This window comes from Euprymna scolopes, chromosome 28 (genome assembly GCF_053919585.1).
Source record: "Euprymna scolopes isolate OS-2025 chromosome 28, ASM5391958v1, whole genome shotgun sequence".
NCBI classification, from domain to species: domain Eukaryota; kingdom Metazoa; phylum Mollusca; class Cephalopoda; order Sepiida; family Sepiolidae; genus Euprymna; species Euprymna scolopes.
Window position 1 is genome coordinate 40,046,422 of NC_136509.1, and position 14,361 is coordinate 40,060,782.

Below are 14,361 nucleotides of genomic sequence, written 5' to 3' on the forward strand. Positions count from 1 at the left end.
CATATGTAATCAATTGCTGTTGGCATTCTGTGGATGTTCAACGTAAATGGAGACGCCCCGATATTATCGTAGCACTTTTGTTAAAACTGCAAAAGTATATATCTAAGGTAGCAGGGACGCCCGGCGTAGCCCGGTCGTAAAATACGCTTAAATATGATATTTTAATTCATACATATTTCGAATATATTATTATAGAGTCAATTTCCTATCGATTCTTATATGGGATAAAATTGTGATTTCATAAAAATATATATATATATATATATATCCATATGACTTGGGTGCATCAGCTTGAATCGAAACCGAAACTAAAACTTAGGAAGAAAAATGTATATAACTTGTATTCCTTCATCTATAATCGAAAACGAAACCAAAACTTATGAAGAATTCTTGGTAAAATTATTTATTACAAGCAATGTAAGGTTATAACAATTAAACGATAGTCACCTAGAAGAAAAAAGATATAAGCAGGACGCATACACTATCTTATTAATATATAGATTCTTCTCTATTTTTATTTATTTGATTTTGACTTCAATAGACGTTTTGATCTTTATTCTTTACTAGCGGGCGACGTCAGGCTTTGTCCGGGCGTAAAATAAGCTTTAATATGTTCTTTTGATTTGTCCAGATTTCGTATATATTATTGTTGAGTCGTGATTTCAAAAGTAACAAACAAAAAAAAATAAAATAAAATAAATAAAGAAAAAAAGAAAGAAGGATTTGGGTGCGATCAGCTAAAATCGAAACCGAAAGTAAATCAATAGCATTCTAAGCTGGTGACGTTACCACTGTACTAACGAATGAATCAGAACTTGGAAAGATTATGTTAGGTCTATGTGTGTTTTAGCCAATTACGGTAGGTCGTAATAACACAATATGTGGAACGTGTAGAATCAATCCCTGTGACAACTGATAGCAATGATAGGACTAAATATTTAAGGAGAAAAATAGGGACTCCCTTAAAATGTTGCCATTGTAATGCTGTTGCTCGTAGGATGCAATGTAGTATTTTATTATCACGACTGAATGTCTAAAATGGCGTTAGAAAGCTACATAAGATGCATTGCATTTGTATGTGGCATCTGTTGTTGCAAACCTACGATACTTTTGTCCTGAGGGGAATTTCTGCAGATTCTTTATTAATACACAGATATAATATATACTAAAATGCATAATATAATTTAAGTTTGATTAATGGTATTATGTATTCATTATATATTGCAACTCTTTCAACGTATATAGCTAATATTAAGATATCTAATAATAAATACTGAGCTAATAAACGGCAATGTGAGCCCGATTTCTATAGTTGACTATAAACAACGTCGTCTTATAAGTATCTATCTTTAATTATATAAATCTGTTATATATTTTTAAAATTTATAATATATATATATATATGTTATTCTATTAAATTTAGGTAATCAAAATTACAATTAGTCCTGACAATAGATCTACTGCTTCAGTCTAAAAGTACTTCATCAGGCGAAAAAAAAAAGCCTCTGGACTTAGTCGAGACATGGTCTTTGTTGAGCCATAAAACCAACAAAGGACATTCCTACTTGGTTTTAATTTTAATTACAGATAATCCCCTGACTACGAGCAGAGGTGGGTTTTGTCTCCTGATGAAGTCTTTTTAGACTGAAACAGAAGATTTATTGTCGCGACTAATTGTAATTTTATTTACCTAAATTGAATAAAATAATATCTTGCTAATTTTTTTTACTTTGGAATATTTTAAATCTTGAAGAATATCTATCTAAAATATTGATATCTGCGGTCTCTATAAAATTACTCCGCTAATTTTTGCTCTAACAATTTGAGATTTTACTTAAAGTGTATTTTTTTTTACACGGTGGTCACCACTTATCAAGGCCCGGAAGTCACTCAGGGATAAATGTTATTGCAAGTACAGTACGTTAGTGTGGAGATTTAATGAGGTGTATACTTAAGGGGGTGGTTCATCAGGAATTTGTTTACGTTGGACTTGAAGACATCCAGGTTGTAGTCCGGTGGGAAGCAGGCAGACGGAACAGAGTTCCACAGGCGTGCAGTTCTAAGAAAGAAGCTTTGTTCATGGAATCTACGTTTTGATTTAGGCACAGATAAAGAGTGGGGAAAATTTTTCACAGTGGATTCAGCTAGACGGGTGTTTTTCGTGAAAGATTGGCGAGGGGGGGCCAGAGATTGGAGTTCAGACGAGCACCTGCCATCGAAATAACGATAAAACAAGGATAGGCTCGCAACGTCTCTTCTGTGAGAGAGAGGTGGCAGGGAAGAGAAAAGGGCATCCCCCACTAAGCACCGAAGTCTATTTTGTACTCTGTCAAGGCAGGATAGGCTGTTTTTAGCAGCTCCTGACCAGATATGGCAGCAGTATTCAATCCTTGGACGTGCTTGGCTTTTATATAGATAGAGAATTGCATCAGTAGTGAGATATCTTCTGGAGCGGTAGAAGGATCCCACCATCTTTCCAGCGACCTTGGCAACAGACTTGATGTAGGTGTTCCATTTCAGATCAGGAGTAAAGGTCAAACCCAGAAGCTTGTCAAAACATGGGGCTTCTCCTAGACGAGAGCCATCCATTTCAATTGATGCCAGATGGGGATCAGAGCGTTGATGATGTAAAGATAGGAGTTTGGTTTTAGATGCATTAAAGGTAACCAGCCACGTCTTCCCCCACTGAACCACGCGCTCGAGATCAGAGGAGACAGAATCAGAGAGAACTTTGTCATTTACAGCCTTTGATGTGTTGCCGTAGATGGTCGTGTCATCAGCATAGATGTCAACGAATGATTTAAGCATGTGTATTTAAACATAGCGCAAGGCTTCCAAGAGGTCAAAGTAAAAAAAAAGTACATTTTTACATAAAGATATTCAGACATGCAGCAAGCTTTATAATCAGTTTTTTGCCGAAATTTTGGCTGCCAAGAGGTTAAAATTCAAAGAGTCGACCTTTGCAGACTCTACCAAATTCCCCCGCCAATTTTAGGCCAAAACACTTGAAATTTTAGAAGTAGGTTACTCGGACATGACTCAAACCTTTTAAGATATACATATATATATATATATATATATATATATATATGCATATATATGCACATAAAGTATTAACAATATATAGGGCAGGAGTAACGCCAGGCGTAAATGCTAGTATATATATATATATATATATATATATATATATATATATATATATATATATACTAGCAAAAGTACCGTCGTTGACTGGGTTCAAAAACAGCCTACAGAAAATGAACTCTGATTTATGAAAGTATGATAGGTTATGAAAAGGAAGGGTTATAAATTTGAGTTGAATTTAGGGGCATCAAAACCAAAGCAAAATATGATGAAAGTAAAAAAATAGATAAACCCCATCATTTTTTATACCATAACTGTTCACATTGAAACACTTATCACAATATTCTGTGGATCTATATTAAAAAACCTTGTTAAACTTTATGACATATATCCATTCTATGGAGATCAGGCGCAAACGAACACCCCATAATTTTATTATACCATATTTTTTTAAACTGAAACATAATTATCAAAGTATATTTACTCAGGTAGACATGAAAAGTCTTTATTAAAGTTTGTGCCTATTTCCATTCTATGGAGGCCAAGCGCGAACGCAGACCCCATAATTTTATTATACCATCCTATTTAAGTTAAACCATACTTATCAAAGTATTCTTATGTACATCTATATCAATAACACTTGTAAACGTTTTTTTTTTTAATTTTTAAGTTTGTTATTTCCATACTTTGTGGACCAGGTGCGTACGAAGAGCCCACAATTTTAATGAATCATCATTATGCCAGATCAAACATACCCATTCCTGTGTCTCGATAATGTTCAGTCATTATATGTGATCAGTTTTCTATAATAGTCAACCATATAGGAGTCTATTCGTGACCAGACACACACACAGACGTTCAGCTTTATATATATATATATATATATATATATATATATATATATATATATATATATATATATATATATATATATATATATAGGAAATTTATTACTGTGAGTCCAGAATGAGTTTACAAATTGTTTCAACTAGAGGAAAATCCTCAAAGAGAGGAAAAATTCAACTAGCATCATCAGAATTCATAGAGTTGAATTTTTCCTCTCTTTGAGGATTTTCCTCTAGTTGAAACAATTTGTAAACTCATTCTGGACTCACAGTAATACATTTCTTATATACTGCTCTGACTACACATTGAGCACTTTAGTCCGGTTTTTTTTTCACCACTGGTAAATATATATATATATATATATATATTGAGATAACTCGATAATTTCCACAATAAAACCTTATACATTACACCTTTATCCGTTTGTACATCATAATCAGGATGGCAACTATCTAGTCTTGGATAACTGGGTCACCTTGTCATACTCACAGTATCAAATAGTGGACCGCACAATATACATTGACAACATCATGTTTAAGCAGCTCAACAGGAATGGCATCCATCCCATATTAGATTTTATTTGTTTTATGCAGTGAACTGTCTCTACAGGATTCTGTTCAGCATCAAGTTCCGGACGAAAGGAGCACTCAGGGATACTTCTCTTGCGGCAACGTCAACATTGGATAGGTTGTGAAAAGATCACGAAAGTGCTCATACCATCTATGCATAATTTCATCTGAGGTTTTCAGTAAGGTTCTCCCATCCTTCGCCAGGAGTGGTGTAGTTGAAGAAGATTTCGGATCAGAGGCGGAGCAAAGCGTAAAATGTCTTTACATCTCTATGATAGTAGGAAGTCTGCATCTCCCTGGAAAGGTCGGAACACGATTTCTTTTTTATTTGCGTACAAGACACTGAACTTCACTCCATACAGAAGAGAAGTGGGCAGCGAAAGCTTGCCTGTTCAGCGGCGATATATATATATATATATATATATATATATATATAGATATAGATATATAGATATGTATATATATATATATATTCACACATACGTATATACATATATATGCATAAGCGAAGCCCACTATTTATTTGTAAACAGATGTGTGGTTGAGCACTGTCTGCGACGGGCGGGTGTGGATTTAATACACACCCGAGGAGAAATATTTACGGTTGTAGGTTCGATACACGGCTGGGGTAAGGTGTATGGCTAGCCGCACTGATGAGTTGTGATACAGTAATGTATGGGGATGCCAAATATATATATATATATATATATATATATATATATATATATATATATATATATATATATATATATAATTTTTCCAGGTTGATATTTTTCAGAGGTGAAGCAACCAATGAAGCTCTAACGACGTTAGTGTAAAAGTGCTCAATATCGGATTAGAGCAAGATATAGGTTTTATTTGTTTTACATGAGTATTTATACGTAGCCGCACATTCATGAGCATGTTTTGCTCAGCCAGGTACAAGTAACTAGAGACCCCTTCAGGCGTACAGACTTTTACTTTTGTCTAAGCAATATCGCCTGAAGAGGTTTCTAATCACTTGTGACTGACGGAAACATGCCCATGAATGTGTAGCAACATATAAATGCCTTTGTAAAGTAAATAAAAATAAATGCATATGCATACATATGTGCGTGAGTGTGTGAGTGTGTGTGTGTGTGTGCCTGCAAGCTACTCTATGTATATCTGCGTCAAACAATAAATACCTCTGCATATGCAATAAATATATATTCCACAAGATGTACTTGTAAAGCACGCGTTCATTAATAAATACACTTGGGGTTAAAAGAAGAAAAAACTAGTGAAACAAACAAGTCTTGGTTATATACACTTCCGCCATTATTTTAAATGCTTCACAGACAAAATAGAAAGAATAAGCAAATAAAATATATTTACATCTTCCCCTCCTCCTGTTCCACGTCATGCCTGCGGTGGCCAAATTGTCCCCTGGCTGGCCTGAGGTCAGCTTTCTGTCTGTCCGTTACATCTTGGCCAGACTTCTTGTTCTTCATCGTGGGATGGGTCTGGTACTTCTCACCAACTAGATAGAAAAAAAAATGACAACAGAATGAACAAAAAATATTAACAATGTATACCAGTGGCTACACAAGAGCACCAGTGTCGCTTAGGTATATGTCTCTGTCTCTGTCTCTGTCTCTCTCTCTCTCTCTCTCTCTCTCTCACACACACACACACACACATATATATATTAAGCAGACTAGCTTTGATATATGTATAAATCGAAGCAAGTAAAAATATTAACGATGTACACGTGTGGCGATCAAAACGCACTAGTTAACTCCCCCTCTCCCCCAACGCAGTTACATATATATATCTTGACGAAAGTCTTGTTAAATACGACAGAGGTTACTTTTAAATATTTTTCTATTAATTTTCCCGATCGGCCGAGCATTTCTTTGTTTCAAAAAACAGAAAAATAATAAGAAAAAGAAAAACTCCGTCGTCGTATTTAACCATATTCGCCTCCATAACGACTTGCTTCCGAAACCTACGTGTATATATATATATATATATATATATATATATATATATATATATATATATATATATATATATATATATATATATATATATATATATATATGCATATATATGTGTGTATATACACATATATATATACATATATATGTGTATATACATATATATATATACATATATATATGTAGATACATATATCTATCATGTATATACATATATATGTATATACATATATATATATACATATATATATATATACATATATATGTGTATATACATCACAAAATGTATATAGACAAACTTCAAAACGCGCTTTTTCTTTGTAACAACGACAATTGTCGTCATTGTTATATTAGCGTGACGTCACTCTAGTGATATCGGACGTTCTTTCGTTCCGTGCTCCATGACTCTCCCATTATCTTCCTCTTTTTGCTTTCTAGAGTTTTTCTTTTCTCTACCGGGGACGTCATTTCGTAGGCATTTGCAATATAACCGTCCGCGCCATGTTACATGTGAATGTTCTAGACTCTGGTGGCTTTAAGGCCGATTGGACCTCTGGCTATTTCGTGTGAAACGTGAATCGCGAGAAAATTTGCGGCATCACAAAATCCCTTCTTCAAAACTTAATGAACACTTGCACGTAAAAATGTGAAAACAGCGAAACAGCGTATAAAACGCGCGGAATACTAAACACAGAAAAGGCTCGGTTATGTTTTGTGTTAGGTTAGTATTACGATTAAAAAATTGGCACCCCGTATCGCAAATTACAGAACACTGCATTTCAAGTTCTACCTAACTAATATTCCTGGTAAACCAAGTGCAAAAGATATCCAGACAATTGCACTTAAGGGAACAGCGAGGATACTAAAAAGTGCTCCCGGTTGGTTTCAATAAAAAGCATGGTAATCTTGGCAGCTGGTTTGGCTGCCCCATACTCAGCGTTACAATCTTCAAAGGAAGAAAATTAATAAAAAAGGGGAAAAAAGGAACATGATGGCTGTCAAATCGTAAACGCATTCGCTCATTTGTAGAACTGACTCGAGATTCTCGAAAAATATTCGAAACTGACTCGATAAGAAATGTAATAGACATTATTTACATGTATCGATTATATATATCTTCTATCTATCTATCTATCTATCTATCTATCTATCTCTCTATATAAAAGTGAACGTGTGTGTGTCTGTGTGTGTCCGTGTACATTTCCATACGCAATAACTCTGTCAATTTTTAGGCTACAGACTCAAAATTTGATATACAGGGTACTGAGATTTGGGAAAATCGATGTGATCGGTTTTCAGCCAGAAATTTGGCGATTAAGGGGTCAAAGTTCAACGATTTGATCTTTGAGAACTCTACCAAACTCCTCCGACAAGTTTGGGTCTACGCACTTGAAATTTTAGATATAGATTCCTTGGACATGGATCTAACTTTATAATATGAATTGAGCCCAAAACAATAAATTTTAAGAGGTCATAATAGGGGCCAAAGTTAAAAAAAAATAGACCTCTGCGGTCTCTTCCAAATTACTCAGACAATTTCTGGTCTAAATATTTGAAATTTTACATAAAAGGTATTCAGAGATAGGGCAAGCTTTTTCATCAGTTTGGGTCGAAAATTTTTTGTTACCAATATATAAATGTATGTATGTATGTCTGTTTGCATGTCTGCCTTAAACTTTCAATAGAGGCGACGGATTTTACCAAGATCAGTATCGTTTTTAAGTTCGACCTTTCATACGACAAATATCGAAAAATTGGCTAAAAACATTAATATCTTCCCCTTCAACTAGCCACTGTTCTACAGGGGGGGGGGTCACTTTTTTCGCCGATATTTTTGAAAGTTATCCTCTCCTTTAGATTGTCTAGCCTTACTTTAAAAAAATGTCGTTTCCGATTTGGCGGTTGTCGTAACAGCAAAAACGTAAGGTTTTACCCCGTTCTTTTCCTCCTTTGCGGTACGGGTTCGAGCCTGCCTTCCTACTACCACTTTTGTTTTTGCTGAACATACACATCCAAACACCCGGGCAATGGCAGGCTGAAATGCTAGTATATATATAAAAGTGAACGTGTCTGTGTGTGTGTCTGTGTACATTTCCATACGCAATAACTCTGTCAATTTTTAGTCTACAGACTCGAAATTTGATATACATGGTATTGACATTTGGGAAAATCGATGTGATCGGGTTTCGGCCAGAAATTTGGCGATTAAGGGGTAAATGTTCAACGATTTGACCTTTGAGAACTGTACCAAACTCCTCCGACAATTTTGGGTGTAAACACTTGAAATTTTAGATATAGATTCCTTGGACATGGATCTAATTTAATAATATGAATTGAGCCCAAAACAATAAATTTTAAGAGGTCAGAATAGGGATCAAAATGAAAAAAAATTACCTTTTTATTTTTGCTCAGCATACACCTCCAAACACCCGGGCAACGCCGGGCACCCATTGCTAGTATATATATAAAAGCGAAAGTGTCTATGTATGTGTGTGTGTGTGTGTGTGTGTACGTGTGTCTGTGTGTGTTTGTGTACATTTCCCTACGACATAACTCTGTCAATTTTAAGCCTCCAGATTCGAAATTTGATATACAAGGTACTGAGATTTGGGAAAATCGATGTGATTGGTTTTCGGACATAAATTTGTCATAATAGAGGTCAAAGTTAAAATAAATGACCGTTTTTTTTTGGCTCAGCATTCACCTCCAAACACGCCGGGATGAAATGCTAGTATATATATATATATATATATATATATATATATATATATATATATATATATATATATATATATATATATATAATATGATTAGTTCTTTTTGGAAAAAGAAATTCAGCAGAGTGCTCAATTAAAAGGAAAATCCGAAAAATAAGAGCGTGTTTATATTTATATTTTGTATTTTGTGTACAGAAAGTTATTAGACGAGACAAGTCATTGGTACCGTCGGTTTCAATCCCGATGATTAGGACCGTTTTAGATATCCATATCAAGCTCTCTTCAGCCAATACTTATCTCCCATCAACATCAGAGATAAGTATTGGCTGAAGAGAGCTTGATATGGATATCTAAAACGGTCCTAATTATCGGCCTTGAAACCGACGGTACCAATGACTTGTCTCATCTAACAACTTTCTCTACACAAAATACCATATATATATATATATATATATATATATATATATATATTACATTTTAGGTATATAAAATCATATCAAAATAGAAAAGAAAGTGTTTTTTTTTAATAAAAAATTAAAACGAAGAACCGATTAATTTTATTAAAAATACACTTTAAGTGAAACAGTCTATAAAGTTTAACCTCAAAACAGTGATATAGTCTTGACCGTAACTTAAACATTAATCCTTAGTCACAAAAATATAAATTGAGAACATTTTTGCATTTTTTGTAAATAGAGTTTCAATACACGAAATATTAACCTAACAAGAAATGGATAAGATGCCTCCATTTAAATTACGCGTTGAACGATGAAGAAACAATATCAAACTTCTGTGCGACAAATCTACGGAATTGCTATTTAAAATCCTAGAATTATGGAATTCACGGGCCCAATTTCTAGTATATATTAAAGTTTAACTTGTTTTTAACACTAATATGTAAATAAAGCCAACTTAATTGTTTTGGCCTGTCAATTTCCAACGCTATGAATTATGTTTAGCCATTTTATTATCGCTTAAATCCATGGCATAAGTCATAAATCTATGACGTCACGCCATAATCTATATTCTATATATTAATACAATAGCGTGTGTGTTATTTTGTGTGTCACGCTTAGGTCTTTTTTCTTCCGTTTAATTGTTATGATCTTCCATTTCTTGTAGTAAAAAAAAAAATTACAACGGATTTTTCATAAGTTTAAGTTTCGGTTTCAATTCAAGCTGATGCACCCAAGCTATATGGATATATATATTTTTATTTTTGAAATCACAATTTTATAATATATAAGAATCGATAGAAAATTGACTGTTTAATAATATATACGAAATCTGCATAAATTTAAATATCATATTTAAGCGTATTTTACGACCGGGACACGCCGGGCGTCCCTACTGACTTAGTTAAAAAAAGTTTGCATTTTTAACAAAATAGTTACAATAATATCAGAGCGTCATCCATTTACGCTGCACATCCACAGAATACCAACATCAATATATGACAGACGAAAGAGTTCGCTGTGAAATTTCCCCGCTAGTCGCGATTATTTGTTAAGGTAATGCTTTAAGCTCTGTTTATAAAAAAGTCAAAATAGCTCAGGTTTTTGAACCGCCGGGGAGTTCGATTTCGATTACCGGTCATTGAATTTACTTTATTTTTGGGGGAAACACTGAACATTTCATTAAGATATGGAAAAGTTTCCGAACATTGGTGGATTAATTTCAATATAGAAATATACAAGATACCGTGACGTAACGGATATAAGTGCTAAATGATAAGTCCTTAGTGACAGTTTTCTAGATGCGTAACAATACGCATATTTACAAAAGTAGACCCAACACGTTTTAGACACAGTCGCAAAGGAAAAATAAGACAAGTGATAATTCGATTCCTGTTTGTTGTTGTTGTTGTAATAACGAGATTTATTTTCTTATTCTCCCGCATCGGGTGACTTCTCGTAACGGCCGTGGCGTCACCCACGTCTCTAACGTGATCGTCCTCTCTAACGTACTCTCCCATCTATTTTATAGTATTTCTTTTTCCTTATGTCATTTCACACACGGCTCTGAATTTGCATCCGCGCATCCGCGCTCTGTTACAAATGTCGAAGTTTCAACCATCAATACAAGCAATTCTTACAATACAAATAAGAATTATGTAAGACTCTACCCAGTCATGACTGACGATACGACAGTACGCCATCATCCTGGATTAAATAAAGGGTATCGTCTAAAATATCGTATCGATTCACGAGTTCGAGAAAATTATTCCCGAGTTTGGGAAAATGCACCTGAAGAAGCTCGAAACTTTTTAGGAAAATCATCCAAGATGAGAAGAGGGTCCGAATAATACAAACAATACATATTACCAATTTACCGTATGTTTAGGCGTATAAGGCGACCGTCAGATAAGACGAGGTACAAAATTGGAGAAAATTTTAATAAATTTATCATATATCGGTTGTATAAGACGACTGCTAAATCCCGAAACCATGTTTGTTTAGCCGAGGCTAGAGATTGCAACATCCGGTATCTTATGAAATATTGGTTTTAAAAGATATATATATATATATTTTTTTTTTTACAAAGGCATCACCACATTATCAAGGCCCAGAGGCCACTCAAGGATAAGGGTTAAAGAGTGTACAGTAGAAATTGTTCAATATAGTAATCATTAGTAATGAAAATTTGGTAAATTTAATAACTTATATGGAACGGCTCATCAAGAACTTATTTACTTTAGACTTGAACACAACCATATTGTAGTCAGGCGGAAAGCAGGAAAACGGAAGACAATTCCACAGGCGTGCAGTTCTAAGAAAGAAGCTTTGTTCATGGAATCTACGTTTAGGTTTAGGCACAGATAAAGAGTGGGGGAAATTATTGATAGTGTTTACAGCTAGACGAGTGTTTCTTGTGAAAGTTTGGCGAGGGGGGACCATAGATTGAAGCTCAGTTGAACACTTTCCATGAAAATAACGATACATCAGAGACAAACTCGCAACATCTCTTCTGTGAGATAGAGGTTGCAAGGAGGAGAAAAGGACATCTCCTACGAGGCTACGAAGTCTATTTTGAACTCTATCAAGGCAGGACAAGTCCTTTCTAGCAGCTCCTGCCCAGATGTGGCAACAGTATTCCATCCTTGGACGTACCTGGCTCTTATATAGGTAGAGAATAGCATCAGCAGTGAGATATCTACTGGATCGATAGAAAGATCCCACCATTTTTCCAGCGGCCTTGGCAACAGATTTGATATACGTGTTCCATTTAAGATCAGGAGTAATGGTCAAGCCCAGAAGCTTGTCAAAACTTGAGGCCTCCTGAAGACGAGAGCCATTCATTTCAATTGATGACAAATGTGAATTAGAATGTTGATGATGTAAAGAGAGAAGCTTGGTGTTAGATGCATTAAAAGTAACCAGCCACTCCTTTCCCCATTGTACTACGTGCTCAAGATCAGAGGAGAGAGAATTGGAGAGAACTTGGTCGTTTACTGTCTTAGATGTGGTACCATAAATGGTAGTGTCGTCAGCATAAATGTCTACAAATGATGTAAGGATATGATTTGGAAGATCATTAATGTAGATCAGGAAAAGAGTTGGGCCCAGGATGGATCCCTGAGGGACACCGGCATTAATACTGTGAGCTTCTGATTTTTGCCCCTCAACTACTACTCTTATGAACCTATCAGAAAGAAATGATTTAATAATTGAGAAGACTTTTCCAGCTATACCATAGCTAGCGATCTTATGAAGTAAACCTTTATGCCATACCCTATCAAAGGCTTTAGATATGTCAAGAGCAATTGCCCTAGAAAGATTGCCACCGTCGAGAGATTTGCTAATCCTATGCGATATAACTCTAAGGACATCTGCTGTAGATCTAGCAGAACGGAAACCATATTGAGTGTCACTAAGAAGGTTATTTTTGTTGAGATGTTTGATTACTTCTGTATTTAACACAGATTCTAGCAACTTACTCATGACGCAGAGGAGACTTATTGGCCTGTACTGAGAGGGGGATGAGCGATCACCTGAATTCTTAAATACAGGGCATACTGATGAGATTTTCCAGGGAGATGGGAAACTATTCTCCTTAAGACAACGTTTAAACAGTTTTGTAAGTATGGGCGCTAATTCAAGTTGAAGTTTTTTGAGTACTATAATTGGAATACCATCAGGGCCAGTTGCTTTACTCGAATCAAGGTTTTTGATTAGCTTCGCAACATCACGAACAGATATACGTATATCACATAGCGTGTTTTCTGATACAGGAGGAAATATTGGAGGTTGGCGGTATTGGTCGCAAAGGGTAGAATTAGCTGCAAAGTTCTTGACAAAGAGTTTGGCTTTGTCTGATGCTGACGAGATTACCTCAGGTCCATTGATAATAGTTGGGATGGAGCACACGCTTCTATTCAGGATTCTGTTTTCTATTTGCCAAAACTGGTGGGAACCAAGCCTCTGCTCAGCTACTTTGGACTTAACAGATTGAGCATACAACACTCTTGCGTTCCTTATTACTTTCTTACAATGGTTGCTGGCAGTCCTGAAAACGGCTTTAGTTTCCATACATCTATTACGTTTGAAGCAGTGGAAAAAGTGATTTCTGTGCGCAATGACAGCAGCACATTCTGGAGAGAACCATGGCTGGCTGTTAGGTTTTTGCTGAAACTTTTTAGAGGGTATGAAATGGTCAATACCTACAATTAACCATTCAGTTAGGTCTAATACTATAGAGGACACATCCTTTTTAAACATGGAATGCAGAGGTAGATCAGATATAAATGTACGGAAGCTATCCCAGTCAGCCTTAGTGTATCGATATACTGTACGATGAAGAGGTACGTCTGGGGACTTATTACATTTCATTTTTATCTTAATTGATACAACAGAGTGGTCGGAAGATCCAAGAGGCGACAGAACAGAAACTGAACATAGTTCAGGGCAAGTTGTGAGAAAAAGGTCTAGTAGGCTCGCATACTGGCCGTCATATATATATTTTTAACTTTAAGGGTCGTCTTATACGCCGAAATATACGGTAATTAAATCAATGCAGTTCTGAATCTTTGAGATGAAGTATGAATGTTTGCATAGTTTTGATTGCTCGGACAATAATTCTCATGTTGGGTGTTATTGGCAAAACGTTTCGGTCGTTGAAACCTACTTCGTCAAGTGTAAACTCCATGTTTTTTTTTTTAACTGAGCTCTGTATTGTAAGAAATCG

General features: G+C 35.3%; 1 protein-coding gene across 1 annotated transcript in view; it reads right to left on the reverse strand.

Annotated features, from left to right (window-relative positions):
* Window positions 1-14,361, reverse strand: part of LOC145249363 (carbonic anhydrase-related protein 10-like) — a gene marked incomplete at its 5' end in the record, with an annotated part of 1,273,381 nt that overhangs the window by 401,057 nt on the left and 857,963 nt on the right. The window contains one exon of the mRNA XM_080110936.1: window positions 5,856-6,000. Coding sequence (XP_079967062.1) covers window positions 5,856-6,000 — 145 coding nt within the window. The remainder of the gene's footprint in view (window positions 1-5,855; window positions 6,001-14,361) is intronic.